Source organism: Paralichthys olivaceus, chromosome 16 (assembly GCF_024713975.1).
Source record: "Paralichthys olivaceus isolate ysfri-2021 chromosome 16, ASM2471397v2, whole genome shotgun sequence".
NCBI lineage: Eukaryota > Metazoa > Chordata > Actinopteri > Pleuronectiformes > Paralichthyidae > Paralichthys > Paralichthys olivaceus.
In genome coordinates this window covers 16094840-16122119 of record NC_091108.1, presented here as the reverse complement: position 1 = coordinate 16122119, position 27280 = coordinate 16094840, and the positions used below count along the sequence as shown (strand labels likewise).

At 40.5% G+C, this 27280-nt stretch overlaps 1 protein-coding gene across 3 annotated transcripts in view; it reads right to left on the bottom strand.

Annotated features, from left to right (window-relative positions):
* LOC109643645 (low-density lipoprotein receptor-related protein 8-like) overlaps nt 1–27280 on the bottom strand; it is an 82897-nt gene that overhangs the window by 36903 nt on the left and 18714 nt on the right. For all 3 annotated transcript variants that reach the window (XM_069510903.1, XM_069510904.1, XM_069510902.1), the window contains exons 3-4: nt 13196–13318; nt 2155–2283 (exon numbers count right to left, since the gene is read on the bottom strand). In XM_069510903.1, coding sequence (XP_069367004.1) covers nt 2155–2283; nt 13196–13318 — 252 coding nt within the window. The remainder of the gene's footprint in view (nt 1–2154; nt 2284–13195; nt 13319–27280) is intronic.

Genomic DNA, 27280 nt, shown 5'->3' with positions numbered 1-27280 from the left:
CAGGCTCACTGCTGAGAATGCTGATTTGACACAACTGCACAACATTGATTATGCTCAGGGACAATGATTTAAATGTTCAATATATTTGTACTGTTCTGGTCTGGCTGACACGGTGAAGCCTGCTTAGGTTTAGGCATATAAAACATTATCTAATAAGGCAGGAGAAGGGCAAATCATTGTAAACCATTGTAAATGTCTTGTGCTCTTTTGGCACATTTCACAAATATCACAGTACTTTTGCATTATCATGACACTTAGTGTTCAATTTTATTTGCTTGTTTCCAAATTTTGCAAAAAGACTATATCATTGTTTTTGTTTATGTATGTGTGTAGAAAATGTAACAACACACGGACGGTTTTCACCAAATTTAAGGGGAATTATACTAGAGAGAGTATCTCCAGATGATTCACTTTTGGAGCTAATCCTCAAGGGAACTATGATTGTAGGATAACGCAAGAAGCAAAAGCTGTATCTATCAAGATATGTTGAATTTCTTGTTGCCTTGGACAGTAAAAAGATTATGGACGAGCCACTGATGCAGGTGGGATGTCTCCAGTGACAGACGTCTTTGTGTGAGACAGCTCTACATGAAGCAATGGGACACTAAGTAAGATATAATTTGTGTTGAGTAAAAATGTTTGTATCATTATGAAACTGTGGCAAGACAAATATAGTATATAGATTTGTTGTCCCTTATATTTTCATTCCTTATGTTATTGGGCTGAACCACAAACAGCAAATCAGACTGGTCTGTGGTAAAAAAGTTTCTTGCCCTTGATATAGACATGATCTTTCATCCTGGAATTGGGCCCAATCAGTTCTCACATAAACTGGCCTGTGCAGCACTTAACAGAATTTGCGATCCAGCCTCCTCCTGTTGGTCACGCTGAGCAGCATCTACCTCTGGAGGGATTTTGGCCTTTGCCTGGGTGGCTATCTGCCTGCTGCCCGCCCTCGTGTCGCCACTGAGAAGCTTAAGACTGCCGCATCAATACAGACATTAGAATGAAAAAAGGATTAGCACAGACTAGACTAAGTCTCAATGGGCAGCGCAGTGAAGAGCCATCAGAGCTAAGAAGGCATTAGATCTAAAGTCGATGGAATCATTACCACTTGCCCGGGCATGAGTGTGTGGGGCCACATTGAGACATGGAGTCACTGACAGGCCACTTGCAGGCTGATGTGACAAAAATATCTTTACATCACAATGAATACAAAGCTCTTAGTCTGTCAATGAGAGGAAGGTAAATATCTATTCAAGACGATTATTTCTCTGATTGATGTTCTAATTTCATGACTAATTCATTAGTTTCTTCTCTAAATAAAAATTTTAAATAGACTAGATTCTTAAAAAAATAACATGAATTGCATGGATTCCACTCAGTCACAGTCTCAACACCCGCCCACACACCAACAACTGAAAAGGAGCAGATGCCTAAAAAAAAAGAACATCATTTATACAGGATAATAAGGAGATGGCTTTTTTTCCCCTCTCCACGTGCCATTATGCACAATCTTCAAAGTCTAAACACCACACTTCCTACCGCTCTGTTGCCTCAATCATTTTTTCTTGATGTGAAGAGGCAAGGGAGAGAGAGAAAAAGAAGGAGATGATTTTTCACGGTGCTTCAGAAGTAGGGCAGGAATAGTCCCTGCAGGGGTTGGAGGGGTGGGGGCAGCTGTACGGTTGAGTTGTCTGATTGGCTGTGTGGGAGGTGATGTAATTTTTTGATGGTTCTGAGGGACCCTGCAGCGGGAAGTCGAACGAGTCAAGGTTCAAAATGTGACGGCAGAAGAATCCAAACATCACCACAAAGCTGCAGAAATCTGATATTCTCCTACAAAAAAAATCCTTCCACATCAAAGTGGACCTTTTTTTTTTTGAGTGCAGCTGGTTTAAATCAAAACTTACTTCAAATCCGTCTAATTATATGGAGTGTTCCCTACTGTGCTTTAAAGTCTTAAGCCCCTGGATGATAAGTGAGTTCTGAAACCCTCTATAATACAAAAAAGAAGCATTGTGATTTCTCTTGCCGACTTCAAGCTTCATCAAGTCATTCACTATCAATCACTGCCACCATTTGAAATAAAACATACAGCTAGAATAAACAATGGTTCATGTATTTCCTCTATTTCCGAGACAATAAACTCACCAGAAGCGCAGTCCTCCTCGTCCGCCCCGTTCTCGCAGTCCTTCTCCCCATCACATCTCCATGACAACGAGACACACTTGTTGGTGGATCCTCCACAGTCAAATTTCTCTGGAGGGCACGTCTGTTTGCCTGTGGGTAGAGATAAAAGAGATAGGGAGATTACTGCAGTGGTTTTATGGTCCCATAAAGGCTGCAACAAAAACAACTACAAGACACCACTGGACTGGATTTCTGTCGCCCCCATGATGCTGTTAAAACTCATCCAAATCTCCACCAGTCTGGCCAATTGATTTTACTGTCTGGGCTGCCTCTAAAGAGACATGCAGAAAGATCATAAACTACAGTAAATGCACAGTTGGCTGAAGAGCAAAAGACGCCCACACACAACACACACACAACACAAACACACACACAAAGACACACACATACACGTCTCCCTCTCCTGCCAATCTGCTGTAGTTGGCACAGAGTGGGTTTGATCCAGATTTGTTTCATGTGAGGCATGTTGTTAATTATACATCTCTGCTTACAGTGCAGCTTTAAACCTTGCAGAATGAAACCAAAGGGTCAGACTACAAGGCAAAACATTTCTTTCTTTGATTATTTCAAGTTCATATTGTCAGATAAACTCAAACACCCCTTCATCGATGACCCATGTTCCAAAGTCTTGCATATTTTAAGTTTTGGGAATGATTTAACACAAGCAACCCCATTTTGCCATTGATTACATTCCCTGTAGCTACACTTTTTATATTTATATTTTTCCATTAAGATACCTTGAACTATTTATTTCAACAATTGCAAGCTACAACATGCTGTGTTTAAATTACAGCTGACTCCACATGGATATATTTATTCACTGTATTGTTTTTAATTTATATACCATATATTTGTTAATTGAGCGACTCCACTATCTTTCCACAAACGACCTGCCATCTGCAGAAGTTTTCATGGGGACACACTTTCCAGCTGCTTATTAATATAAACTTTTAAATCTTCTGACAGTCGAGTTTTCTTTTCTACATGAACTCACTGCACAGCTTCGTCTCAGTTGACAAACAATGGGAGCAACCCTCCATAATGAAAACCACTAAGGAGGTTAGAACCGAATATCTGATGTAAGTTTGAACTGTGTTGTGGATAATTAGACCAGACATCTACCAAGCCATAGTACATCTGTTCACATTGAAACAGATTAATTAAAAAGCTGCACTTAGGCTGAAATTGAATTCCTTCATTGCTAATGTAAATACAATATGCAATAGACTTCAATTATTAAATATGCTACTGTACATTTCTATGACAATTACAGAGTCATTTTAAATTGCAGGGATTATTTTAGCCTTAATTTGTCATGCTTTTATAATGAGTCGAAAGGTTTTCACGTTAATGTGCGTCTTTATGTTTAACTGTTCTTAATTTATACAGTTTAAATGTATCATCTGTGGTATATAGTATAAAATACCCTGAGGTTCAGTTATTTGTGGTTATATGTTAAAGAACCTTTACTTTTACAAATAATAAAGGTCCCCAGCTGCAACTGGGTAAGGGTAAATGTTTAACTGCTAGACCATCACTCGGGATGTCTTACCATACACTGATGGCATGGCTGAGCCTTTTATCCAAAGTGATTTGTGATAAATGCATTGGACTCAGAAGCATCAAAAGTGAGAAGTGATCCGAATTTGAGGCTCATCTCTCCTAAATAAACAGCTAAACCTACTATTTATTTGTTTTTTGTGTTCTTTGTTTAAAAGAAATGAAATCTCTAGCTCTAGCCAGGGGCATCAAGGTGCAACATGAAAAATATGGATGTTCAGTCTGTAGCAGAATATGGGCAGTGACTTTACTGGAGAATTATTTCCACCACTGCAGAGTCAAAACAGAGACGAGTCCTGTCACTCATCTCAGTCAAAGATCAGAGACTTCAGGAAGTGGCAGCACAGAGAGGCAATGGAGCGCAGTGGTTGGGCAGAGGAGTCGAGTTTGACCGTGACCAGTGTAGTGAGAGGAAGTGGCGTGACAGCACAGTCTCTGCTGCTTTTTCATGTTACTCATCAGCCATACTGTCATATGCTAATCAGTATCAAAATCTGAAAGAGATTTGTTACAGTCCCAAGAATTGAAATAAACAGAAACCAATGCAATAACATTGAAATACAAAGTAAAGAGTATGATGTTAAGAATGTGTAAAAGAAATGTGTCCATTATCATACAATAAATAAAAAGTTAAAATATGTAAAATTGTATAAATACAGAATAATAAAGTTTATACCACAGCAGAGAATACATTATCATTTAAGGTGTAACGTGCTGGCAGGGTGAAATAAGTCCACGTCTGACTATTGACAAACCAATGTGTCTGCCTGGTAGATAAGTGAGGTAACCAAGCACCAACAGGCAACCACCGTTAAACACCATCTTTCGAAGAGGATGTATTTTTCATCCACCTTCATTGGGTATTCTACTGACCATGCAGCGAGGAGGGGTGACAGAAGGGATGTGGGGGAGCGAGGACGGAGGGGCAGCTGGTGCCTGGGGAGATCACAATCTGAGAATGGCTGAGGCAGCCAGGCCCTGACCCCACAGGAAAAAAAAAGAAAACAAGCACTTGCAACTGCAGTGTTCAGAGGTGTACAGCAAACAACATCTCGGACTCTGTAAACCTGTATTCTGGCTGTGAAGTGCCAATTACCTACAATCATGTTATAGCCAGTGATTTTTTTTTAGATCAGAGGCCAGAGAGGGGCCACAATTTACACAGAGGGGCTCATTATATGTCCGACATCCATGCACAATTATTTAAGGTGCACCTTTATTTCAGTGCTTGTTTGCTGTTAGCTCTGTAGGTTTGAACGAAGCAATGCACCATTGAATATGTTTGGAAAATTGTTCCTTGTTTAAGCACTTTGTTCTTCAAAAAAGCTTTAAAAATAAAGGTTCAAACTAATTGGGATGTTTAGCACTAAGCACAATCTTTTTTAAGAATACTGACAGAACAGGGGCCATTCAGATTTTAGTTGGGGCCAGTGCCTCCTGAATCAGCCCCTGGTTACAGTCCACAAACACAGGATCTGCAATCTGTGTTGAATTTATCAGAAAAACAAAGTCTAATATTATAAAATAGTTTAATATGACAAATATTTTGTTACACAACGACAGAAACCAACAGACCTTGACAGAACATATTACAGAAATAACATTTTATTTCTTCTTATTCATGTGTAACGAAGTTACTTCTTTCTAGACACAACTGTCAAGAGAGCAAACGAGCTCAATAAAAGGGACTTACTGAAGAAACAAAACGATAAGGAGAAGGAATGATGAGCTGAAATGTGAATAATTACAGCTGTGACTGGTCAGAGAGGAAATAGAGTTTCTCAGAAATGTCTTGAGATGAAAGAGGCGAGTAGGTGGGATCTTTTAAAGTGGAAATAAGATGCTGTCTGAGTGAATTCAGTCTAATGCAGGGCCAAAGAGGAACTGACAGAAAACAAGACACGGGGAGAAAATGAAATGAGGTGGGTGACACACAGAGCAGAGCAGAAGGAGGGGGGAAGAATAAAAGGAATCCACAAGAGGGGAGGTGCACCAGGAGCAAGAAACTCTATAAAAGAGGAAAAGATGATCAGGCAAAGTGCCGTATGACCTTTCAGATTCATACCTAAAGCCAAATCAAAGCCACTCAAAACGAGAAGAAAGAGATGAAGGACGGAAGACAGGTGGAGAGCAGACTTTACAGGAATCTTAATCCACAAAGCAGAGGATGATCTCTGACTGACTGACGATTCTTAAACGAGCAGTTCCTCCCAAATTTACGTGAAGATGCCAAACTTGACTACAACAAGTAGTGGTAGCTCCATGACTCTAATGACAGCTATTGTTTAGCAAAATCTCAGATTTCACAAAGACAAAAGTGATGAGGATGAGGCGACTTAATAAAAAAACAATTATTCACCGACTAACTGACAGTCTGGCTGTTGTTTACTATCGGAGTGAGAAATGAGGATTAATCTCCTCTGTGGTGTTTTGGCAGGATATCCGTTCAGAATTCATCACCTTTTTACCAGACCCAAGGCAGTCTTAATTTCCTCAGCGCAGGGGTGTAATAGCTTTGCTTATCACTTTCGGGCGACATTGTTATAGCCGTCCGTGTTTTACCCTAAAAACCAGGCACTCAGTGACGGAGTGGAGAGGCTCTTCCGTTTGTCAATTGTTGGCAAGGCATGTGATGATAAACGGATACAGAATAAGCACTTTGGTGTTAAAAAAACATGTTAAATTGATCAGATATAATGAAGTGAAGCTTCATTAAAAATGTAACAACAAACTAAAGCATGGCGTGGGAGTAATGATGAGGGACCTATTAATTAATTGATGCCCATTTCACTGCTTTCAAATGCTTATAGATAATGTGCAGTGGTGATTCATCCTACAATCAGGTCGTGACAGCTCTTGTTCCCCACCAGCCCCGACTACTCACTACCGCTGCTTTCACTAAACAAAACACGTATAAAAACAAACATTCTCAAGTCTTCAAAACCTATTTCTTAGAATTCCTTCCCCCTCTTTTCAAACAGCAAGACTTTTATGTCTGAGAAGCAGATGCGTGAGTAAAAAAACTATACCTGCCCATGTCAGGCGCCGAATGGTAACAACCGCCTCAGATCTAAAAAAGGACAAAACACTCACAGTAACATGAGTCACAGTCTGATTCATTGCTTCATTAAACCGTGTTAGCGTGGCTGTGTCCTCCTCTCTGAATTATACATGTGCTGCGGCCAAGAACACGCTTGCTGTTTGCAAAATGCATGATGGGAAATTGTTGTTTATAAGCTAAGTGCATTAGCAGGTAATGTACTGTGGCATGAACATCTCTTTATTACTAACTGATGCTGCTGACCCTCCTGAATTTGGTTTAAAATTTTGAGCAACACATCGATGATGGGTGCAGTCATCACAGGGATAACACATACAGACAACCGTTCACAGTCAACTGCCGAGGGCCAGTTAATGGAAGCTAAATATGTAGACTTAAGTACATGACTTTCTAGCTATTAGACTAGAGTACTCAGCACTGAGGCACGACGAGGCCCCTCATTATAATTCATTACTATTTGTCTAATTTTTGTTCAGACTTTAACGTCTCAAATGTTTCAATTAAGTGATTTGTCAATTAACAAAATAAACTAACAAATATTTGGGAAAATTAAAAAAAGGTTCAAGCATCTCAAATTTGAGGCCTAAATAATAATAATAATAATAATAATTTGCTTCATGTGCTCATAATCGAAATATGTTTAAATCACTGACAAAAACTAATTTAAAACATCAGGCCAGTTTATTTGGCTTAAGGAGCCTGTCATATATATATTTTTTGGTGAAGTCTCAATGATTAATCTACAGCGGTGGCTGAGGAAGGTAGAGAGAGTCGTCCACTAACCAGAAGGTTGGTGGTTCAATCCTCGGTTCCTTCAATCTGCATTAGAACAAAATCAAAACTACCAAATTGCTCCTGACACTATATGAATGTACTGAGAAAAGCCGCTATGCAAGCCATGTTTGAATGTGTGTGTGAATGTACGGTAAAGTGCTCTAAGTGGTCGATAAGACTGGAGAAGTTCTGTGTAATTACAGTCCATTTGTAGTCCATTTAATCTGAGAGAAAGTCCTGACACGGTAGTCGAGATCATTTTGTTAGATGCCGTCCTGCCGTCTTGTGAGAGTCATGGTCCTTGTTGCATAACTATATTCCACCTCAGTAAATACTTTGATATAAAAGGGACAGCTCTGGTCTGACAGCCCCTTAACTGTTCTAAAATCACTGTAAACCATAGCCTCTTGGGATTTATTGCTTTAACTACTACTTACTGTAAAAGACAGTTTTAAGTGTTATCAGTTCATTGTCATTTTTACAACAATGATAGCCCTACTGAGGTAAATCTGAACTTGAAATCTGAGCTAGGTCGGCATCCTGACTTTGTTTTGGGAGAACAATCCCAAAACGATAACTTCTTTGCAGGCAGCGTAACCAAATGGATTTCAATGCATGAGAATTGCACCTGTTTCCTCTTATGAACGCTGTGTGAAGTGTAACAATAACAGTTCTAACCTCAATGCAGCAGCTCTTTCAGGCTCTACCACTGATGGAATTCTCATCAGCTTTAGTTTACAACATCTTTAACCTACTTCTGTGACACATCAACAATTTACCATGTAAACAAATATCATAATGGAGACAGAGACGGCCGGCAACAGACAAATGACATAATTACCAGTGTTGACATAAACAGTCTAAAGGAAATGTACGCATAAAATGTAAAATGTGCACTTAACAATCCACATCACATCAGTGTAGCACACCGTGTTGTGTGTGTGACATAAACATCTTTACAATGGAAATGTTCCCATAAAAAAGTGAGGCTCTTTTAATAACTCCCAGAAAGAAGCTCAAAGGGGTTTGAAGCTCAATATCTACAAATAGCTTTATAAACATTTTCATCAAACCCCTTTTACAGATATATCTATAACCCACTGCAAATTACACAACACTTAGAAGGGCAAACCAAAGGCACAATATGGTGGATTTAAAAAGAATATCTCTTTGAATAATTCATATTTTTTCGGGGGTTATGTCCTCATATAATGAACGAGGAATAACTGTGAAGTTACCTCACGCTTGTCAACTCTGAGAGAAGACTTCACAGGGACTCAGACTGACGAGCAGAACTGAGCCGCACTCAGCAAAATTTGTCAGGAGGAGTCAGGTAGCGAACATTCAACCTCTCTCTATATCATCCTTACTAAACGTGATTTGGGCAACTACAGGAGCAACGTGGAAATGTCACAGCACTGGCCGGGGAGCGGAGAAGCTGCTGCACGGCTGAATGCGGTGGCCCACTTCCTCCTTGATTACGCATTAATCTGATACAAAAACTATGAGCCCTGGCATTTCACATGTTCCTCCGAAGAGTCATTCATTTTTCAGTGCACGCAAGTAACTCGCTCAGTGTGGCCCAAATCTGAATTCTTAATGCGATGGTGTAACGCTACTCCAGCGTGTAATTGAGAATCCACGCAGTGAGCCAGAATGATTGTGGCACAGATGTCTGCAGCACCCGGGTCCAAAGTGCCTTAGCTGAGTGTCTCAACTATGTGTGTGTGTGTGTGTTGTTACTTTTGTGCATGTGAGACTGGAATTAACAGACAGTACAGGAGAGCTGTAGGGAGGGGGCCAAATTAAATTGAATACAAGATGCATTTTCTCCATGTGAGAGACAACAGCGCAGCTTATCAGGCTTTAGCATAACTGGAGCATGATGCATTAAGGTGTATATGCCGCACTATATGTAATTATCCCCGTGGAAAACAGCCGTGCACTCACCGGTTGCTGCCGTTTACATAAAGGCAAGCTCATCGCCAAAGCGTCACGTCAAAGATTGGACGCGGGCTGCGTGAAATTCCTCCCTCTGCTTCGTCGTTAACGTGGCAAAACAAGCTCCACTTTAGCAAAGTTTAACTGATAAATGTGAAGCTCGATAGCTTTTGATTTCAAAGTGAAGTGTTGCATGGGATTGGGGGGTTTTGAGCGAAATGTTAATGCTAAATTTTCATGTCAGAGGTGTTTTTCATCTTCAGTCTAATGTGAAAAATGCAGCACATGAAGAGGTGTTCGCTGACAGATGTACAGTTCCCTTTAGGGTTGTGTAATCTTAGCGAGCGGCCGCCACAGACAAGGAATTTTCCAGTGAAAAGAGGTTAATGAGACACATGATAAGAGTAGGTTGGTTGCCGTTGCCTGTATATTCACACAATGTCCAACCTTGAGTCTTTTCTCTCCTTCTCTTTTCTCCTCAGTGTGATCAGGGCACAGTTGCATCCACTCAAAGAGAAAGACAGCTGTGATGAAGTGGATCTCATTAACGCTCCCTCTGTTCAGGATTGGGCATCGGTCTGACTCTTCTCTTCTGAACGCAACATCAGCCATCCGATGGAAGGGTGGGGTTTCAGGGGTAAACAGTGTATTTTCTGCTGGTTTTTTTACTTTGAAGAAGTGGTCACCATTTATTTCAATGGCTGAAGCACTGTTTGCCCCTGAGACACCCACCCCTCCATATGCACAGTGGTGAGCAGATAATGAGTTCATTTTCCTTTTTGGGTGAACTATCCCTCTAAGGACGAAGAGGACATCAATGTTTGTTTCCTGCCAACAGCGCAGAAAATAAATGATCAAACCTGAAAATGATAATTCATTACAACACCAGCTACCATATTTCTCCCAACCTGCATCGAAGTGAGCGGAATTTCTGTTTGCAGAGCAGAACAGAAACCCCAGCCACACTTTTCAGAGTTGGTGTTTAAGGTGTAATTTTTTCACTACATCATGTGAATGCATAAGGGATTTCCATATAAATGAATCTCTCCTCAGCCCAGATCTCTCACTCTTTCGTCTGTTGCCAAGAGATGAGTCCCTCCTTCATTTATCTTTAATTGGATTTCCAATATGAACTTGTTATCCTTCAGAGGTCCCTTCATGTCTCCCTCCTTAGCCTTAACTTTCTGGGGGTGACATTAGAAGCTTTGCCCAGTGGTGGGGATGCTACATTATTCATCGAACCGACCCACACATCCACGGCCAATAAAATGTGACAAAAGTGGGATGAATATCCTCTGAAAGATTCATTTCCTGCTGCGCTGGACACATTTTAATTCCCTCCCACCATAACTTTGAAAGGAGTTTAAAGTTTAAAAAAGGACAGTGTGGCTGGAACTAAGATACAGCTCTTAAACAGGGTTTATCATTCAACAAGTTCTATTACTGTATATCTACAAACTCTGACAAGCGTCACAACATTGTTGAATCTTCCTAGTGAACTAAGTTGTGAGTCCCTCTGCAAGTCATGTTTGGTGCTGGAGAGGTTATTTGGGGAAATATTTTCTGGTAAATTTAAATTCAGTATTTAATAGTTTAGCATCTCCCTCATCAAGACCATGGACTGTATAAAAAGTTGGCCTACATCCCTCTTGATTCCCCCTGGTGGCTGGCTGGGGTCGTAAACCCTGTTGTAAAAGACAGTTCCTGTCATTTAAGGTAGTTCTTGTCATGAGAATGTTTGTTCAATTGTTATTTTTTTCAAGTTTGGTTTTAATTACTTGTTTTTAGCTGTAAGAAGGTGAAACTGTCATTATTGACAGCTGAGAGTGACTTGTGATTGGTCGAGCACGGCAGGACCTCAATACCATCATCAAAGAAAAACATTTCCAGATTCTTTCCATTCCAAATCAAATCTATTTCTGACTTTAAAAATTTGCTCTGACATTTGTAGGGATGAGATATGAGGACCTGTTATCTGCGACTCTTCTCCCTGGAGTGGAACAGTCTCAGCAAGAGCGATGGTGCAGATACATCTCTGCAGCATTTAAATATGAAACATAATTCACTTTGAAAGTCAAACTCAGGTCTCAGAGTCGAAATCTAACCATCTGTTGCATTTCTCTGTTCATTTGAGCAGAACATCTCGCTACATTTAAAATCTTAAACTCCCAGAGTGGTGTATGATACCAGATATTGTGTTATCAGCGTTTGTCAGATGAAAACCGAAGGTTGAAACACATGTTCAGCTAAACAGTTTTCAGCAACTGTATTTCTGTGCGATGCTTTGAGCTCTGTCTGATATACGAATAACCCCATGGGAGAAGACGGCAGCCAGGGGAGGAAGAGATATGAGCATTTTAGAAAGAAAGAAAGAAAGAAAACAATTAATAAGTAGTTCAATCCTCCCACTCATTGGTCCCTGCATGTTGAGGAAACATCAACTTGCCTAAGCCCCACCAGGGCCTGTGTGTGGGTGTGCTCGACTGGCACTGGCAATAAGAGAGCCAGCCAGAGACGCTCGGCTTTAACAGCTTGGCAGAGAAGCAATCAAGGTATTTCTTGCACTCACCATCAGACATCATTGAGTATTGAAGTGTGGGCTAGCGGAGGCAGGCGAGGTGGCTGAACTGCCGCCAGAGAAGAGATAACAAGGGAAATTAGCAACCTGAACCTGACTCTTCTGGGAGAGTCAAATTAAATCTGGTCTAGAACAACTGACATGAAGGTGCAGCTGCATATCCAGATGCTACAAGCAAAATGCCAACGTAATTATTCAGCCATAACTTCTACTGATGGACTACAACAGCAGATTCTAATGTGCCTCTAAGGAGCTACAGTTGAGATTGTTGTAGTTCCTGATTGTTCCTGGTTTCTATTAGAAACAACATTGTATTCAGCAGTTTCACTGCTGAGATCTGTTAATGCAGTGACACCACTATAAAGCTCTGAACCTGAGCTGATTGCAGCCATTAAATCATAGGTTTAAGATTGAAGAAAGATGAAAATCTATATTCAAGTATCTGCCAGCAAGATCTTGATAAATCAACTTTGACCTACAGTACTTTTCCCTGTGCAAAACTAGAGTATAACTGTAGTTTGAGTGTACTCACTGTCAGTTTTACCACCAAATAAATCGCCTTTTATTTGTTTGTCTTGCTCGTAACCACTTGATGCAAAGCAACATTTGCTAGGAACCACTTATCCAGTAGCATTTCATCACATATGCAGTGATATTTATTTACCCGAATGTTCCTCCAATTATTTTTGAAGCCTGAAGAGATTTTAAAAAAGCAAAGATTGAAAAATAACCTTAATTTTACATAAGACAATTTTTGTCCTGTCCCGGCATTCTTTATTTAGATTTGATTTGATTCGACAAAGTAGGTGATAGTCTAAACAAAACTATTAGAAATCACATACCAGTAAAACAAAATGGGGAAAACTAGCCAAATGTGAAGATGAAAAAAATATGCCTGAATATTTCCATCAAGATTCATGAATCTCAATGTTAAAGAAAGTGAGTATCTACGCCAAAATGCTGACAAACAAAAAACCAACCAATGGCTTGTTTACAGTGTTTTTCATTTCTCACTTCATCAGACTTTGTCCTTAAGCTCAAACTGTATTGAGAAACATCAAATCGTGCAGCTGAATGCTTTCACTTACTGCAGGTCTCCTCTGCCTCATCAGAGCCGTCGGGACATTCTGGTTCCCCGTCGCAGCGCCAGCGTCCGGGGACGCACTGGCCGTTTAAACAGGCGAACTCTGCAGGGGCACAGGTTTTCCTGGCTGCTCAGAGAGGGAGAGAGAAGCACACAGAATAACGAAGTGAGAAAAGGAAGTTAAAGACGGCATATGAACATCGTCAGAAGCCTTGAAGCTATGTCGTGAACTGGTCACAATGTGTGAATCCCAGCAATCAACACGATCAAAAAAGATCAGGCTTGTCCCTCACATTATTCCTCTGCAGACCCCTCCACTGATATCCCTCGCTAATCATTTAAACTCTCCATATTTCCTTGACTCTTACTTACTGTGCTGTATGCCCTCCCCCCCTTCACCCTGTCTGCCTCCCCATTCCTCCCTCCCTCCATCTGCTGGTCTCCAAAAAACAGTCTAATCTCTCCTTCAGGTTCTCGGTCACAGAGCAGAGAAAATGGATGCTGGTTGTCGAGCACCTCAAGCTCAGAGAGGTTAAACCCTTTACCTCGCAAACCTGTTTACCACTGTAGAAAGATATCTCAGCAAAAGAACTGTTTAAGCAATGAGAGGAAACCTGACAGTGATCAAAATGTTCAAGTAACAGCTGAGTTCACACACACACACACACACACACGCCACCTGTAGCAACCCAGCCAGAGAGCTCAAAGCAAGCAGAGGTCAAAGCTTTTCATTTCCCTCAGCCTGTTACTCCAGGAGGACCGGCAATATGGTCTAATAAATCACTGGCAAGCCAGCCCTCCTCTGAGCCCCCCCGGTGTTGTTACACAGCCACAACTGTTGCTAAGCTGGCCACATCTTGGCTCTGATGCTTCAAATTAGATATAGCATTTAGAGATGTCCGGGGAGCTTAAGCCGAGCTGAACGTCTGGAAGGGAAGAGGAGCATGAGTCTTTCTTTGCTGTGCTCGGCTCACACCAATTTCGAAAAAGCAATATAGATCAGGGGCATCATCCGTTGGATAACATACAGTTTTTTCTGATGTCCTACTTTCCATCTCACAGGCATGTTGGATACGAATTCAAAAGTAATTCAACTAAGAAAAAATTGAAATTACATTTATTTCACTGACACGTGTAAGTCATTCCTTCCTACCTGTTGGCATGGTAAGGGTTAGGGTAATAGTAATGGTTACAATCATGGCCGGGACTAATAAAAGAGTCAGATGATGAATTTCTTCAATATTTTCATCAGGAGGACATTTCCTGTAAGAGACTAATGTATTTCCCTTGGTTTCATGTTGTCAAGCTGACAGTACATAGAGTTTGCTCTGTGCCAAGAGGAAGGCATTTTCCAGAGGCTTGTATCACTTTAACATCTGGGAAATTATAATTTAATTATGAAAATAAAAACTGGCCTGTCATTTTATTATGTCTTTAAAAAGATTTAGTAGTCTTTAGTGTATAAGACCATGGTTGATCCGTGATCCATATTGTTATGGAAGTTTTCTGGAAGCTGGTGAAAGCAGAACTCAGGCAGCAGCTGATGTCTTCTGATGACAGAAGAATTTAATGTAGACTTGATGCATCAAGGAGACCAGAAGGTGGAACAATATGCAAACACTAACAGAGATACATGAGCAATTGTCACCCCCAAGTCTGAAGATGTCTCCCACAGCATCCCCAGATATCTTCCTCTACTTGCGTCACCCATTCTAACAGCACATCCATAAATGGCTAGAATTGCTGTCACTCTCTATGTAACATGTAGTTGTGTTCGCATCCTGTTGGATAGTTAAGTCTAAATAATAAGTCTAATACACAGAGGAGCAGAAGTTGGTGCTTCTCTGTCTGGGGCATCCGTGTTAGATAAGAAAGTCCCTTAGTGTAGACACTACAATGCACTGTTGGTTGGTCTTTTATCTCTAACCTGACCTTAGGTACTGCTTAGAGAGAGAAGGGAGTGGAATTAGACAGGAACTATTCTCCTAAACAGATATAGTGTAATATACAATATGATCAATATATAGGCATATAGAGTAATGTGTGAGGATGGTCAAAAATTCCTCAACACATAAGAATGTCCTTAGAGCCAAAGTGTACATATTAGAGTAAAAGACAGTTTTACTGTTGCTCCATCTTTTAAAGTTCTAACTCAGTCAAAGAAGCAGTTGAATCAGTTGTGTGTCCATGTGAACTGCACATACTGAAAGCAGTTGACAGTGAACGACATGGCTACTGAAGGAGAGGAAGAATTTTCTGCATCATTTTCTTCACATGAGAGGATTTGGGCTTTAACTATACCAATGACAGGCGTATACAACTGGTGTTTCCCACAGATATTCTGCATGGCGTTCGCTCTCACATGGAATAGAGCCCAAGTGACAGCTACACAGACATAGAGAGTAAAAGGGAAGTTCCTGTGTGTGTGAGAACTGCACTGAATGCCACTCGCAGCTACGCACGCAGCTGTAGCTGAAACTATGATGTCTGGCTGTCTGTGTGGGCAGTAAATTCTTTATGGACATAGCGTGAGAGAGGGAGAGACAGAGTTAGCACGAGGCACATAGCGCCGCAGGCAGCTTGACTAGGATTCAATGAAGCAAAACACTACATGCATGACTTAAATCCACCATCCAATCTGAACCGTGATCTGTTGCACCCCTAATAAATAAAGTGTGGTTGAAATCACTGATTTGGTCATGTAGTCAACAGATGCCTCAATTTCTTTTAGAACAAGTCATCAATTTAATTAAGAACAAGACAGTGGATTAATTATCCATTAGTAAAAAAGAGTCCTGTGGTTGCAGCTGACCATGTGTTGCAAGTTAAGTGTGAAACTGTTTAATTTGACTTTACAAATCTATTTACTCTTGTATCAATGGCCCTGTCCATTACTGCCTTCTAATTGATTCATGCACTTCTATTATCTTTAATAGCTATATGGACATTATCATATTTCATTGAACATCATCTCATTAATTTTTTTTTTTTAAAACAGGACTGTTCAGACATGCTTAATCAAATTGTAAACCTTCAAATTAAGAGAGGACATAAGTGGCATTATGATGAGTGTCCAGCTACAAACCTTTTTATTGACAGTTCCAACCTTCCTCTTGATATTTGGCTCTCATTCAAAATGCATAAAAGCACACTGAAATCTAAACGTCATATTTACAGCATGGGTAACTCAAGAGCCACCTGGGATGTGGTTGTAAGTCTTGTTAGAACAGTCCAGTGGTGGCAGACAGCCTGTCACCGAGATTAGAAACTGCTTGTTTCTAATTCTAAATCCTGTTTAATTGCCCTATTCTCAATTATCCCGTGAGTCAGAGGAACAAAGTCAAACCAATAATGGCTCACCGTGGCGCTATCAAAGAAAATGAAATGTCTCAGAGTGCTGCTCTAATAGGACATGTGTTTCAGTCAATGTGTTTTCAGACTTTAGTCACAATCGCCAACCCTTGTTAGATTTCAGTTCAAAAATGTAAATGAACATTCTTTCTCTCCTTTTCCAGCCAAACATAATGAACTGACCCCATTAAACTCCAGAGACAAACATTCCCTCTGCTCCTTTTGTTCCTTCAATCGTTGGTCTCTTCCTCCCCCCACCCTTTTCTTTTTGCTGTGTTTCTCTACTTCTCTGTAATACCCAGCCTCTTGTCTAAGTCTCCCTCTGCAAAAAACACATTTCTGATTGTTGTTTTTCTGGATCTTAAGTGCCACTCGTGTCCTCATTAGAGAGTTGGAATGTGGGCCTTTGTTAAAGGTGAAGCAGGATGGTGATAAAATGAGGATTGTGACATCCTTTTAACCAGCACCTCCCTCAAGTGTATAAACTCATTAGTGGCGTGCTCACATTTAACTCTGGCATATGTATTTGTATTTTGCATGAGTATTTTCAGAGCCTCTTTATCACTTATGTCGGTGGGTGGGGCAGCAAACCGAGAGGCCCCGAGGCATAAAGGCTCACCTTCTTCAACAGATTAATTACATTCATGAGATCTTCCCTATAAATCCTGGAAGAAGATGCATCTTTGCATTAATATTCTTTTTCAAGTTGAGCATTTTAACCCCTAAAACAAATATTTAATTCCTATACAGTTAATCCCTGCATGAGTGTTAATATTGTGTTAATATGCTTCCCAGGAGATGGACAAAAGGAGAGGTGAGGGCAGTGCTGAGAGGCTAAGGTGCAGAATGTGCTGACGAAGACGTAAGACATTCTTTGATCGCTTGACAAAGACCTTGAAAATCTCTTATCCAGTACGTGGCCTCTGCAGGTCATGCAGGAAATGTTGTGCTGTGTCTCTCTGAGAGTCTGAGCTCCTTACCCAATCCAACTGAACTTGCAACTCGTTTCAGTCAAGGTCTACAGGGGCCATGGTTCGCTTGGCAATAATTACCCAGGCCATCTCGCGCCATCTGCTTGGAATAACGTTTCAGTTTTAATTAGGAGGGGTTTTAAAATGTTGGGTCAGCGAGTGTGAGGGTACATTGAAGGAGAATGTGGCGGGAGAACGAGGAGAAGAAGGCAAGCCTTCAGACAGAAAGACGAGACATAACGCAAGTGAGTAATAGCAGCAGAGATGGAGAATGACACACACAGTAATAATGCTTTATGAGTGTGTGAGTGTGACACTGAATAAAAACAGGCAATATTACTGTTCTGTAGGCGGATATCACTTACTGAACATTAATCTGGAGGACATGCACGGCTCACATGTAAACCCTCTCACACACACATACAGCATAGTACACAGTCTCTTATATTGCAGGCTTTTAGAGAGACACAGCTCAAGCAGCCTACGTCTGGGAAAAATGTAAGAAAAACGAAAGCAATAGCAATTCTGATTTTTGTGTGAGTGTCGCCTATGGTGAACATTACAAACGGGATGTGACACAGATAGATAGAGGGCCCTGCACAGGGGAGCTCACCGAGCCATGTTATGTCTCCTGGAGGAGGTTCAGTGGGAAGGAGCTCCACGCTCCGACAACCCCACCTGGAGCCTTCTCCTGTGGGGCCGATGCATAAGCGTTTCACTGCTTCTACTCCTTTTCATCTTTCTTAAACTCCAGTCATGTGGATGAGCATGGCATTGTACATGCATTATGAGTTTGGTGTTAAATTGAGGTGATGAGCTTCACGTGAAAGACAGATGTCAGTGTGGCTCACTGCTGATGTGGCTGATGTGTTTTCCTCTGCAGCTTCAGGTGTGTCAGAGTGTAAAGTTTGACTTAAACCTTCCAGCTTAGTACCTTTTTACATTATTAGCCAAGTTAGCATCATGGCTCATAGGACAGTAATGTCAGACTTTCGGTGGATCAATGGTTGGTTAGTTTTTGTAGGTTGCTTGATTGGTTGGTTAGGTTGGTAATATTGGTTTGGTATGGGTTGTTGGTTGGGTTTGTTGGTTGGTTAGTTAGTCCACCACTCTGGTCTGGAATTTTTTTCAGCATTTTGTATTTCAACATAGGAATCATTTTATTTGTTTTGGTTTTTTTTTCAAAATTAAAATAAATCTGAAGTTTCAAGCTTGTCGATAGGATATTTATTTCTGAAATGTAGCCAAGGAGTCACAGTTAATTTATCCCATGATTCTTTATCAAAGAACCACATACATTTTTAATCTTTAATACTGATGAGTTGAGTTTCATGCCCAAGCTTTGAGTCACATGACACTGTCTATGGGAATCATGGATGGGAGTATCATCTGGAACCATGCAGCAACCAAAATAGCTCCTCTAACCCTCACAACGCTTTATCTGCTAATTGATCAATTAATGCTAATTAGCAAATGTTAGCATGCTAATACACCAGAATGAGATGGAGAAGATGGTGAAGATTATACATACTACACAGCAGCATGTTGGCAGGCTGATGTGAGCATTTAGTGAAAAGCCCTCCGGTAAAATTGCAGCCTTACAAACTCACAGGTTCAATTGATTTTCAGCATCAACCATCAACTGCAAATACAGATAAACATGACAACAATAGGTTATTATAACCACCATGTTATTGGAAGCGTAGCACATAACATAAATTTTACTCAGATATGGTATCTGTCTTTTAGGAAGCTCCTATTGTACTGATGTATGTCATTGTCCAAGTGCTAATTTGTCCAGTAACTTTGGTTTTTGTCTACCCGCATATGCTGCTTCATTTCTTGATGGAGAGAGGAAGTGGAGCAGTGGCATCCATCTTTACGTACAGTCTATGGTCTAAATACAGGTTGGTTGATTTTCAGCACCACATCAACAGAGCATTTTTTAAGCAATTGGTGAAAACATTTAATTTAAGTTATTGGTTAAAAATATTAACTGGGAAGCTTGACGTGAATATCAATAATTTAAGTGTCAAGACTACTGGATAAACATCTTGATGCACCTCGTAAACAACTGAGCTCAGTCATTCAGAGACATTCAAGAGGAGCAGACAGCCTTCAGTCATCTGGTACACATGCACACACACATGCACGCACATACACACACACACACTAACACACAAACACCTAAATGTATATTTCATTTTTTACCATGAAGGATATTAATGACAGCTCTTTCCATTTGGAGGCCACAAGAAGCTTAATAGGTAATGCAGTGATAAGCACAGTCTCCTGGGCATCACAAGACAAATGGCCTCATTAGCTCAGAGTGAAGTAGGGGAGTGTTGTCAAAGCAGGAAACATAATGTATCCTGTTGGCTTAAGCCGGCATGCAAATGACTAAAGTGTCCAAAATTAATGGGATATCATGGTGGCATACAAAATACAGCATGGCATCAGTAAGGCCCCAACAAGCTGCTCCTGAAATTGTTTTTGCAAATGATTATAGATTTTAATTAGCCTACTATTAGTGTTGAAGTTTGCTAAAAGGCAGAATTTTTCTACTTTGATACATTTTTACTTATTAATATTATACTTAATATTTATAATATGAATCCATTATTATTCTATACCTCGAAGGTCCATGTAGCTGAATGAAGAAGTGTCCTGAGAGTGAGTTAATCATTTCTGATGTTGATTCCTTTATCTGTACCTTGATCTGTCACTCGTGCCCTGTCAGTCAGACCTGGGTGGACAGCAATGAACCACTGTAGCCAACATGAAGACAAAAAGTCACATGGGACTGAGCTCTAACTCAGCTCTTGTTGATGGAGTATTGATCAAGATACATAGATCCACAGTAGTGGCATCTACAGATTCAATAGCTCTCACTCTCTCTCTCTCCCTCCTGTCGTACCGGTTTGCCCTTTTGAACAAATTGAGAAAATCAAATGTTACAGTTAAAGCTAAAGGTATTACATCAGCCTGCTTCTCCTCCTATGGGAAAAAAACTAACTGGGCTGCAAACTTAATCACATGTAATTCTGTTTTATACCATAGCTAATTCTTGTTCTTAGCTGGAGTTTTTCCACATTAACTGTAATAATGATGGACAATATGACTGCTCCTCAAAAGTGAAGCCAAAGAGTCTCAATCGCCACCAGGATGCTGACTGCAATACATAAACCTTGACCTTCTACATGTTAGCAGATTTGGAAAACTAAAGATTTTTAACAAATAAGGATGGTTTCTGTAGTTGTAGGTAGTTCTTGGCCCACACTGTCACTCTGCTTGTGTTTGCCAGATCTGGGCCACAAGTAAGACATTACTGCATGTCTGTCAATGGTGGCCCAAATAACTTTTTCTTTACCACATGGGCTACTTTATGTTCACATTCATTTTGTTCAGGCCACAAGAAGGCCAGAAGTGCTGCATCCTTGCATGAAGTGGCCCACATCTGATCTGGGTTTTGTTTTGAAACGTAAGGATTAGGGATGAAACGATTATCGGTTTTCACACAGACTACATACAAACACACACACTCTCCTGCAGACAGTAGAGAAGTTCTTCTAAATAAATGGCGGAAGGAGCAGCGGGCAGATAGGGGTTGTAACAGTAGGAAAACTGTTAGTCAAAACTGGCCATAACTAGCAGATGCTAACATCCACTGTCTCCACATAGCTGATAGAAACGAATGCTGATATTTTGTCCTGACACTTTGGGGTCGAGGTCTGCACATAAAGTAACAAGTTGTCGACCATTGCTAAATGTGTGTGAAACAAGTTTTTTAATGTTTACAAATCCACTTCACTTCAAGTAACCATGAGGTTGACGAGTCAAGTATTTTAAATGGCATTTAATTAAAGAGTGGGACTGATAAGAGATGCACTTCATCGGCAGCACTTTGAGCACTTCATATTGCCGTGGCTGTATGAGGTTCCATTGCTGTCTGCTGCACGTTATTGAGGTCTGTTTGAGAGGTTTGTTTTGATGTTTTATGAATTGATAAGGTGTGATGTCCTCTTTCTAACTTAACTTATGTTGTGTTGTCTTTTGTTTGCTGTTTTTAACTTTCCAGTTGTTTTGGATTGCTGCACCCTGTCTGCACAACAATTTACCTGCCATGACTTTGCTCAATATTAGAAAGATTAAACAAACAACATGAATGCTGTCTATCAGATCAGCACCATAATGCATTCACAATGCCTTAGTTAAAGGAGGCTACTTCGTGCTGCTGCATTTCTTCCGACCTTGTGTCCTCATCAAAAGACACATACTGTGCTAATTATAGCCCTCACACTGCTAAAAGACAGATTTTCTCTCCCCCTGTCAGGTCACGTTGGCACAAACATCTCCAGAGCAACGAGGAGTCTGGGCAGCTTCAGGTAGCTGTCCCTGTAAGGCAGCAGCCTCAGAGTGATTTTTACTTTGCTTCAGCTTTGCTCAAACACATAGATATTCATTTTATGTCTGACGTATGTTGGAGCAATATCAGACAGGTACTGGTGGTTATACAGCAAGTCTATGAGAAGGCAGCAAGATGCAGCTGAGCCAGATAGACATTCAGAACAACTCTTGATTTATCAAGCGTTTTTCTTCAATTGTTTTTTTTAATTCATGCTTCAAGTAAAGGCCCACCTTCTTCTGCATAGCGTGCTCATATGGAGCATGCATGTAGGTGGACCCAAACACAGACTTACAATGCACATATCACAGCGCATTGAACTCAAACTGACAAATACTGCTGGAATAAAACAAATTGTATCGTGCAGCACTCTTTACACGAAAGAAAGTTACAGTAAAAACACGTACACACACACACACCTTCCCTGCCGTTCACAGCATGACTCCTTCTCCATGTGTCTGGCCTTCTGCTACGCTCACTTTTTTCCTGTTCTTGCTGCTTTAGAGAAGCACAAATACAGTGGATCTGCAGCCATATGTCAACATTTTTGTCCAAACAGCCTGGCATCGACACAGCGACACAATGTACATTTACAAAAAGTACAGAGAGGAGGTGAGCCAAAGCTTCACAGGCCTCTGCATACTGTGGAGTCAAACATGCTGAACACTCTTTAAATTAAGTCTGGTCAAGTGTGGAAAGAGGGAGAAATGACTTTTCTGGACATGTGGGGACATTTTTCCTCATATAGTGTCTTTCAGGTCCAAGTTGTGATGACTTACCATCAAGCTTCTGAACACAAAGACAGAAAACTTAATGTAGCGCCATGTGTACCCTACACATGCAGTATGGTGATAATGGAATTGTGCAGTATTATGCTCTTTTCACATGCAGCAAGGCCTTTGTTTAAATGCATGGACATGAATAATAAGTACATTATGAATTACTGTGTGGGACTAAAATAGATAATAGCAGCAGCAGACACACTCATTTGGGGGAGATATAAATCCCTGACGTGTTTGGTTGATGCAGAAATGTTCTGGACAGCAGTGGCTCATGCTCGAGCTGCTGAATGATAGAAGTCAGATAATGAAGTGACCTACATGTTAGCTTACAAGTTGTATTCCACCATATACAGTGCAGCCACCTGGGTTAAATGCCACGTGACATGCATGGAGGTGCTGTACATGGAATATTTCCATTTTTGTCCTGATGTAGAATGTGATGCATATCAACAAGCAGACATCAGGCACATCAAAGAGAATCAAAGAATAAGACCACACAGAAATAAACAATTCATAACTCATTTATGAATATTTCACAACAGAGTATGAGAATATAGATGAGAACAGGACGATTCAGGAGATATAAAGCACAATACTACATGAAGGTTTGCTCGTGGGTGTGAAAGTGAGTGTGAATGGTTTGTCTCTGTTGGCCTTGTGACAGCCAGGCGTGTTTGAAAGGGTGTACACCCCCCTTCTCTCGTCTAATATTTCTTCTTTTACACAAAAATGAGCAAGTAGTCTATAAGCAGGCTTATTTAAACATGGGTAAACTCCCTAAAAAAGTTATTGAATTACCGAATCAATTAATTAGTTGAGTAATGAGTTTTTAATGAGTCTCCCCACTGTAAGTTTATTTTTTATTATTTATCAATTATGAAAGTGGACAGATGTTTGTGTCGGAATGTGTGTTAGTGTGTATCATTTTTCGGAGCTACACAGCACTACACTGTACTATTTTGTGCAATGACAATTAAGCTTTCTAATTCTTAATTCTAATTCTAAACACAAACAATACCTGCACCAACGCCCAGATATTAATGTGCTTCATAACATTGCGTCGGAAAAGATGCAGCGTCTACATCTAGACTGTCAAAGCATTAGAATGATATGAAGAAGAAATTAACGCGTTCATCTTGGCATCATGTTTCCATCACTGACGATCAGAACAGGAGTCGATCAAAACCTGGTTCTACTGTAGACACAGGAGGAAAGACTATTGCATCCATTCGCATTGCAGACAAGACAGGTGCTAGTGGGTGTTTGTAGGTTTTTGATCAGTGGAAAAGGTGGCTTGAGATTTGCTTTATGACCCTAATTGAATAGAAGGTATTGCTAGTAGATGAATGAATGGATTTCAGAATATACCGTTCCTTCTTTACACAGCTCACATACGGTATTTCTAAACCAGTGATGCAACCTAACTGTAATTTCATCCAATCCTATTTAATAACCTCTTCTGCTGGGAAATCTAACCTAGATTCAGCCAGGACTTTCACTTCTCATTGTGAAAGTCATTGTTGTATGAGGAGTTACACAGTTTTATTTAGAAGAGAAAGGTTCTGCTGTTTGGTGAGTTCTTGGTAAAAATGCCAGCGTTGCGAGCTAATGATTCCTCAGGGAGCCAAGTCAATCCGCAGGGGTGTCACAACAGCACAGCGGACATTTATCTCTGAGAAATGGAAGGTAAGACTTCAAGAGAAATGGCTTTAAAACAAGACAGCAGGAGCCACACAGGAGGATGGTGCAGTGGTGGAGGGACTGCACAACCAGTCTGTGGAGGAGCAGCAGGTAGCGACGGCAGGGATACACCTGCCTCGCTCCAAGCCTTGAAAGTGACGCTTGTTTGTATGAGTTGCTGAGAATGTGTAGGGCAATGTGTGTGTGATTGTTCCGCGAGGACTGTCGTGCCTTGAAAATTATGAGCAGCCGTGATGAAGAGCCAAGTAATTACTGAGCATTTCATTGAGAAACTCATGCTTGGAAAGAAATAAAGCAGTTTGGCAGAGGAATCTAATTATGGCAGGCAGTGACAGAAACAAGGCATGGTTTTAATAGCGAGTGTCTGCAGGAACCAGCCTCTGCTGCTGTTTCCAAATCTTTGGCAAGGGTCAGACAGTGTGTACTTTTCCACAGCTGGAGCTGGTGAAGGAATCTATTAATGCTAAATCCTACTTTTATCAAAACAGGAAACTTCCTATCAAAACTAATCCTGCTAAACAGATGGACAAGCTTCTCATGGTATAGATAAAAAGCTCAAAGTTTTTGATAGATTTTAATGAACAAATGATTTTTAATCAAATGCAAAATACAGATAAGATTTTCCATTAAAAACAGTGACTTTAAAGAGATACTACAAACTTAAATGTGTTTTTGAACTGTTATCTAAATTATATAATGAAACCCATGACTACTGGTTTTTAATATCATATTCAAGTTTATGCATAACTCAAAACAATACCTCATGTTTCATAACATCTTGGATCTTGCAGGGCCAATGCTTACATAGAGTCAACCGTTAAGGATGTCTCTATGTCATGACATTTATTTGTCAAGCCACCAGCAACCGCTTGTTAGTGCTAATCTGAAAATCCACGTTCATTTCAAATCTATCCTGGAACTAAACCTGTAAACCACCGCATCGCCTCACATTCGGATATGTCCCCCATCGTCTCCAGACCCTTGGCTGTCTCACACACACATTTGAACTGCTGGCTGGGAGAGCAGCATGTGCCAACCGTTCAAATGTCTCAGGACCACCGTGCTCTTCAGACATGGCTTAGCCCCAGCTGTCTCGACACCAGCCTGGTCTTAGCCATTGGGAAACTCCAGAGGCGAGAAGCCTCCAACATCTAAGCTAATGGGAATGTTGTATGTGTGTGTGCAGTTGCAGTGTGTTACCTGACCCAGAGTTTTTGGTGACAAAGTCTCACTGGTCTAGAAACCAGAGAAACACTTGATTTTAGAGAAGGTGCTGACACATTCACCATCGCTATTCCCTCCAGATTCTCTCCTGACGTTTCAGTGGAAATGACTATGAATCAATGCAACAGCATAGACGCTCCTTCCTCCTCTTGGGCTGAAACACCACAGTCTGGGATTCAAACCAAGATCCTGGTGAACATAACTAAAGACATCCTGCAGAGGCTGCACCCTTCTGTTTTGTGTTGTGTGTTATTGAGGATGGAGGTCTTGCATCTGTCATCACAGTGGCCCACCCAGACCTTTACCCCGGAGACGTATTGAGTCCCTGTTTTTCACCTTTAACGATTCAGGGAAGTTGGACTGCGCGAGAAAAATCTTTTCTCAGAAATGATTTGCTTCACGTTTAAATTGTTTCCTCCACCATGATAAACCTGCAACATTCCAGCCAGATTACAGTATTTTACCATCGGCAGCTCCACTGGCAAAGCTCAAGCAGGTTCAGAGGTTTGCTTAAAGGCTGACGCTCAACAATATTTGGAAAAAAGAAAGCATTGATTTTGAAAGTAGAGCTCAACCGTCTGATATCTGAAGACCAGATCTCTAACATGTCAACTGTTTTGCCTCATATTCCAGTATTAGTTTTGAAGTTATCAAAGACATTACATGAAAGCCTACACTAGAGGAAAAATCAGCGCTGTGAGTTTATTGTAAAATCCACAATGAGCATATACAGCTGACTACAAAACTACATGCGCCTACGCCCAATCACGCACTTACAACTGTACTGTTATACTTATGTGACCGTACATTAATCATTATATCCAATTTTATCCAACCATAGGACATTGTTAAAAAGACTAAATCACCCATTAGCCTTCTTTTACAGCAATTTCGGAATGAAGTATGACTCAGAATTTAGAGTCTGTCCTGCTGAGTGAAACAGATGAACAAAAATTAATGAGGAGAATCCCAAAGCGATTTCCCCTCCACTTGAACAATCTCGTCCCAGTTTCAATCTAGTGGCACACAGGAGACACTCCTTTTATTGATCATTATTCAACTGTCAAAAGTAGTTATGACTCCAGGACCAAAAGCCATCACTCACTCCTAAGGTCTGACTGACAACAGTCCAAAAAGTCTGAAACAGTGACAGCACTAGTAGCGCTTTAATTGATTTAAATGTTAACCACTTTATAACTAAACAGGCATTTGAAGAGCACATACGTCTGCCAAGGCTGATTGGCCACTTTATCCCCATATTCCATGTATTGAAATCAGATATATATTAAGTACACATGTTGAACAAATTGTTCTCATTAAATGGAGGTAGAACAGTTGAAAGAAGTATTTGTTCCTGTACAGTAACTAAATAAAGGTCACCCCAAACATATTTTTGATCCACAAAATCTGCATCCACACTAAAATACATATAGACCAGATATTTGTCTGTTTTTGTTATTAGGATCTCTACATTATTTCTTGAGAAATTCAAATCAAGAAATTATTTTTTTTTTTAATTTTAACAAAATCGGTTAAGTACTTTTTGGATAATCCTGCTAACAGACAGACGAACAAAAAAACAGCAATCATAACATCAATCCGACAGCTGTCATGACAAATTGGAATAATCCAAAATCAGCAGGATCCAAAAGTAT